We start from the raw sequence: 6,000 nt of genomic DNA on the forward strand, positions 1-6,000 counted from the left end.
CCAGCTTATCTCAAAGACTGGGGAAAAAAAACCCCTATTTTAGAACAAAAGCACCTAAAAGTTTAGCTTTTTAACTGAGTTTTGAATTATTGATAATTTTTACCTTTTAATTGGGTTGGAAAAAATCACTACCGTATTGAAATGATACCAGTAGTAACTTTTTCTTCAAAACATTTTGTAGATGAGAGAGAGAAGACGGTATAAATTGCAGCTTTTTATTAAACATGGATGCTTCTGAAATGCTCCTTCCATCTTCACATGTTTTCTCTCCTTTAGGTGCGTGTTACTGTCTTTCCTGCAAAACCAGTAGCACTTTATACAGGAGTACCTTGGTGGATCATCTCAGTGGCTATTTTTGCTGGAATACTGATGCTTGCACTGTTGGTATTCTTACTATGGAAGGTGAGTTTTTATTCATCTGGTTATTTTACATTTCCTGGTCTACAACTGACAAGACAGCAAACTAATTAAGCAAATGATTACGTATTTTGGTTTGTATTTGGGACTCAGAGCAAAACTGCCCAAACCATATACTACCTCTATCAGTTTCTCAGTTTTGCAACATTTGGAATGAAAATGGTATTTTGAGCTTTGGGCAAAACTTGAGACAAATGTTCAGAGACCATAGTTACTTTGATATGGATGGATATAGCTAACTGGGGCTTCTGCAGTTAGGTGTAAAACTTCACGTGAACTATCTACAAATGTTTTAGCAGGGCTTTGTTCTCATGACATTAGAAATACCATTAAACTGATAGTAGGTGAAAATAACCAAGAGGTACAGAAATAATACATAGCCAAGTGTGTTGGTGAATTTTTGTAGTATGGGCATTTTATCATAGAAACCCTAAAGGAGTAACTAAGTATGTATAACAAAAGGTTAACAATTTGCAAAAGACAGAATCAAGTACCTATTTTTCTAACTACCTTTGGCATTTTTACAACTAATTGTGGTTCCAAGTATAACAGGGCAGTCCTTTTATTTTTAGTTTTCACAGGCATAGGCAGTTAGTATTTGCTGTTATGGGATAGCAGAAGGTTATTAAGAAAGAAGAGATGAAGAAGAATATTCTATCTGTCACTTACTTTCTTCTAGAGAAACCGCAGCAATTGGCTTTGCTGAGGAGCTACTATTTGCTGCAGGTTACCCTCTCACAGGACAGTTCTGACTTCCTTATTTTCTAGTAAATGCCCATCCCCTGCTCCAAACCATCCTGATGAATTAACACTTTCGGTGGGCTGTTAGGTTATAACTACTAGTGTTTCACTGCACATGAAAATACACAGATTTTCACACATGCACACACAGTGTACAATGATTCTTTTGATGACAAACACTGTGCCATCTTACGAAGGACAAACATGGTACTTCAAAGACAGTTACATGATTGTTTTAAGAGAAATACTTGTGTTGTACAGGTCAAAGCAGTACTAATTTTTGTTCTGCTCTATGGTTTTGTCTATCCTGTGCGCTAGTCCACAAACAGGTTTCTGTATAGATGTCTTTCTGCTCTTCACAGCCAGCTTTAGTTGCTATGGACATACTTTATAGTAGCTTTTCTAAAAAAGAAAAACCACCCCAAACAAACCAAAACAGATGCATTACAAATTTATCAAAATGCCTCTAAAATAATAATATTCTTTACCTCAGGTTAGTCTATTATTTTACAGATTGAGTTAGTCCAAGAAGTTACCAGATCTAGAAACAGCTGAGTGCTTGTGATTTTCTTTTTTTTTTTTTTTAAGGCCTGTGAGGGGATAATGGGAAGATAGTTCACCATTAATTTAAGTCAGGTTTAGTAGGTTTGACTTCTAGTCCACAAAAATTGACTAAATACCTTGCTTCCTTGTAGTGTGGTTTCTTCAAGAGAAATAAGAAAGATCATTACGATGCCACATATCACAAGGCTGAGATCCATGCTCAGCCATCTGATAAAGAGAGGCTTACTTCTGATGCATAGTATTGATCTACTTCTGTAATTGGTAATTGATGATATTTTTTAATTTTTAGCTGTGGCACATGCTATGGTTGCGGTGGCTAACTATGAAGCTTTTATTGCATATGTTCTATTAACTTTTGGATTTCAAACTATCATACTTGCTTGCTCATTCTGTTGTTATATTTTCAGCTTTTGGTGCACGTGAACAAACACAGGTGTTTACCTTGGTCTAAAAAGCTTTTTGTTTTTCTTTAGAAAACATCTTGATCTGTTAGTCTTTTTTTTAATGTATGTTTTAACAGTACACGTAAGTTTTTAAGCTTGAGAGATGGTAGCCAACACTGCAGAGTTAAGATTTAATGGACAATAGATAAACTTGCTTTACTAACCTTCAGTGCATGCTAGAAGATATATGTTGCTTATAATGAAAGGGGTTTTCATAATGAGAATTTAATTGCTCTGGAAACATCTGTTTTCCTTCAATTCTAAGGTATACTTTTCCAGGAACACACTTTCCTCTGCTGAAGCTACTAGATAGATGCATGATGATTTATGCTTGTAGCAACCTTTATTCAACTTAAGATATTACATGCATGTACATTATATTAATAAGCGATGCTTGGGATCAGGGGGTGGGGAGGAATTCTTAACTAAAATATGTCAAAACAATGTTTAATGAAATCTTAGTTAAGAGATGGCCTAAGATTTGGTCTATACCTGGATGTATTTTTTTTTAAATTCAGTTCCATCTAAGTTCTAATATTCTTTAAAAAAAAACAAAAAACCAAAACCCAAACAAAACCAAAACCTCACCACCCCAAATACTATGAACAAAACCTTGCCACTTTAGTCTTTTTTTTTCTAGCAGTACCTAATGACAGCTGGATGGCACAATGTCTCTTAACCTTAATCTTTACATCAGTGACCCATAAGCATGTAAAGTTGAGTGTCTACCAATCATCATCTTTGTAACATTGTGGCCATAAATTAATTTTCAAAACAAAATGGAGTTCAGTCCATTCCTCAATAGTTAAAATCAGTTTTTACGGTGGCTTTGAATAAAAAATTGCAGGGCACAAATAATCTGTACTAGATTTCATCGGGGAGACTTGTGTCGTGGCACATTACAAAACTTTGAAGTTATGTCTGTTTTTTATCCTGTGGCAAACTAAGCAAGACACGTGTTCTCATACTGCATATGTGTAGTTAGTGCAGGTGACTATAGTTGAGATGGTGCTTTGAAAAATGAAAAACAAGGCCCTAATGTAACTTTTCTTGAAGGCCCTGCAAACCCTTCTGTAGGTTTTTAAAGGCAAATCATGTCACCGTACAGGAAGATACTGAAGTACGTACCTACCTTTGATTCAGAAGAAGCAGGCTTTCCTGAACTGTATTTGCTTCTTTGTGTAGCATTAAATTCTGTCAGTATATGAATGAATAGCTTTATAAGAAGACTTAAAAGACTTGTAAAACAAATTTACAAAGTTAGTGGACGGAATATTTTTAAGGTCTTAGATTACCGGGTTGTCAAACTATGCCATTTGTCTTCAACTGCTGCTGGAACAACTAACGTAGACCTGCTGGCTCACATTTTTATAGCTATATACACTACAATTTTGGCCTACATATTCTTTGTTTTCAATTTTGTTACCTGTATGTCTGTGCAAAGAAAGCATTCATTGCCTCTATAATTGTAGTACTTTGGCAGCAACTTAAACCTAAACTGTTCTTTCTCTTCTCTGCCCCAGTGCGGGTTCTTCCAGCGTTCTAGGTACGAAGACAGTGTCCCCCGATATCATGCTGTAAGAATTCGAAAAGAAGAGCGACAGATCAAAGATGAGAAATGCAAAGACCTTGAGACAAAACAGTGGTTCACAAAATGGAATGAAAATGAAAGTTATTCTTAAGGAAAAATTATTTTCATCTACAAAGTTCAGATAGAGGTTAATGTTTTCATTAATGGAATACTGATGGAGTTAAACCTATGAACACTACGGACATTCACCATTTGATTGTAGATATTACTACTTATATTGAGGCTTTTGTTTGCACAGTTAAAATTGCTTCAACAGACTTTATCTGCATTATTTAATTTCCAGACTGCCTCTTTTCCCCTTCAAATCTAACTCGCGCTTTAGAAGATACTGTGTTGATTTGGGGTCTTTTCTGCAAAATACGCAAAACCACTACAGCAGACCTTTTCCTTCCAGGTTATGCATGATTCCAAGGGCAAGACAGGTTCTCCATCCTTCACTCAATGCATAGTCCATTACAAATACATAGTGGCCTTAACACACTTTGTTCAAATATAATCTGAAGACCTGCAAATCTACTTTAGTCATAAACTTTGCTTGCTGCAGTAGTTGGGCCTTAACAAAATGCATCACCTTAAATTTCATGTGCAATAGGTCATGTTGCTCATTTTTTTTTAAGATCAGATTGTGTAATTCTTGCTCACAACAAATATACACAGGTTTTTTTTAAAAGAGAGGCTTTTGAATATTAGATGTACTTTTTGTATATATATAATTTTAGTCATTTTTATATTTATTTTTGTTATAAATCATTGTCTTTGACTAACTGTTAGGCCAAAGACTTAACTGAACTTTCAAATCCACTGTGTTTTTGAACTTCAGATTATGAGACATGAGGCATTCACTGCATTTTAATAAACCACTGAAGGTGCCAATGCTTTCTAAAAATGTAAATATTTATTCCAATGATGTGTATGGGGGCTGCTTTTCCTGATGCTTGTGACTTTATGTAATAGGAATTTTCAGGTCTCGTAACATGATTTGTATATTACTTCAGACTATTTAAGGATTTGGACACCAAGCAGAAGTAGAGTTTTTGGATACAGTTGTTTTTACTTACTGCAAGAAGTGAGAGGTTCTCTGGAAACCGCTTTCCAGCTTCATAAGGACTTCCTGTTTGGCAAAAGGCGTTGACTACTGCAACTGTTATATAGCACTTGAAGGAGGCTATAAATGCCTAACTTACCTTTACTGTGGGGATCTGAGCTGATCCACGTTGAGACTACTGAACTGTCTTGAATACCTGAATGTTGATAAAAGTAGAACCACAATGTTGTGTTTATCTGTAATCCAGTTATTGTAACATAACTGATAAAACTATTTAAAGAGTTTACTTTTTCTGCCCATGTTCTAAAGCGTTGGTACTATTTAAGAACAAAGATTTAGTTCACAATTGTTATTCCATTCTGCTCAAAAAGTATGCACGTTAATTGCTAGTAATTTGAACTATGCAAAAACCTCTTGGTACTTTTTCTCCTCATAGGGTAAAAACCTGCTAGGAGGGCAGTTGTCAAGTGTCTTACTTTACTACTAACTTTGAACATACCTTTTTGGAAGGTGTGGTCACCTAAAAAGTTATCATTATAGAAAGTGCATTATAGACTGTTCATCCTCCCACTAAATAATCTCAGTCAGTATGTTGAGACCCTCATTTTATGAACACTTACACAGGTATTTAGCTGTTACCCAGTTTTTTAGCTTTTAAAATTCTAGCTTATTTGCCGAAAGGCTCAGCAGCATCAGAAGCCAGGCTAATCAGAGACTAAGAAGCTCGATAAATAGCCTTGGATTTAAAAGCAGATTGTGGCCCTTGCCTAAGAACATTAATGTCTTGGCAGTGTTAAACTGAAAGTTCTTGAGAAGTCAGCCATGTCACTGATATACTTTTATCTCAGACCTTTTTTATACCAGCTAGCAATGCCACGTCATTCCATGATTAGAAATTACCTGTGGATATTTGTATAAAAGTGTGAAATAAATTTTTTTTAAATTAAACATTGTTTTGGTAATAGTGATTTCTTATTATAATTAACTGAGTTTAGCTGTAGCTAAGTTCACTGGAAGAGTAAGCTGAAAGTTGCCAGCTTTAACAAGTTGTCTCATTCTCAATATTGCTGTAACTCTCAGTGCTCTCCCCCATGCCAAGGGGCAGATAAGGCAGCTGCAGGAGATAACATGCAATCTCACGCTTGCAGGCTGTCTGCTGCAGTTTCCAGCACTGGTAAGAGTCAGGCTGGGAGCCTGGC

At 35.7% G+C, this 6,000-nt stretch overlaps 1 protein-coding gene across 4 annotated transcripts in view; it reads left to right on the plus strand.

Annotated features, from left to right (window-relative positions):
• Positions 1–5,743, plus strand: part of ITGA6 (integrin subunit alpha 6) — a 46,198-nt gene extending 40,455 nt beyond the window's left edge. For 3 of the 4 annotated variants that reach the window (XM_059820722.1, XM_059820723.1, XM_059820725.1), the window contains 2 exons: positions 277–402; positions 3,689–5,743. In XM_059820722.1, the coding sequence (XP_059676705.1) occupies positions 277–402; positions 3,689–3,847 (285 nt within the window). In that variant the 3' untranslated portion in view covers positions 3,848–5,743. Of the gene's footprint in view, positions 1–276; positions 403–1,853; positions 1,984–3,688 lie in introns of all 4 variants that reach the window. The other variant, XM_059820724.1, reaches the window with a different exon arrangement.
• Positions 5,744–6,000: the final 257 nt, after the last annotated feature.

The sequence above is a fragment of the Gavia stellata genome, chromosome 8, assembly GCF_030936135.1.
Source record: "Gavia stellata isolate bGavSte3 chromosome 8, bGavSte3.hap2, whole genome shotgun sequence".
NCBI classification, from domain to species: domain Eukaryota; kingdom Metazoa; phylum Chordata; class Aves; order Gaviiformes; family Gaviidae; genus Gavia; species Gavia stellata.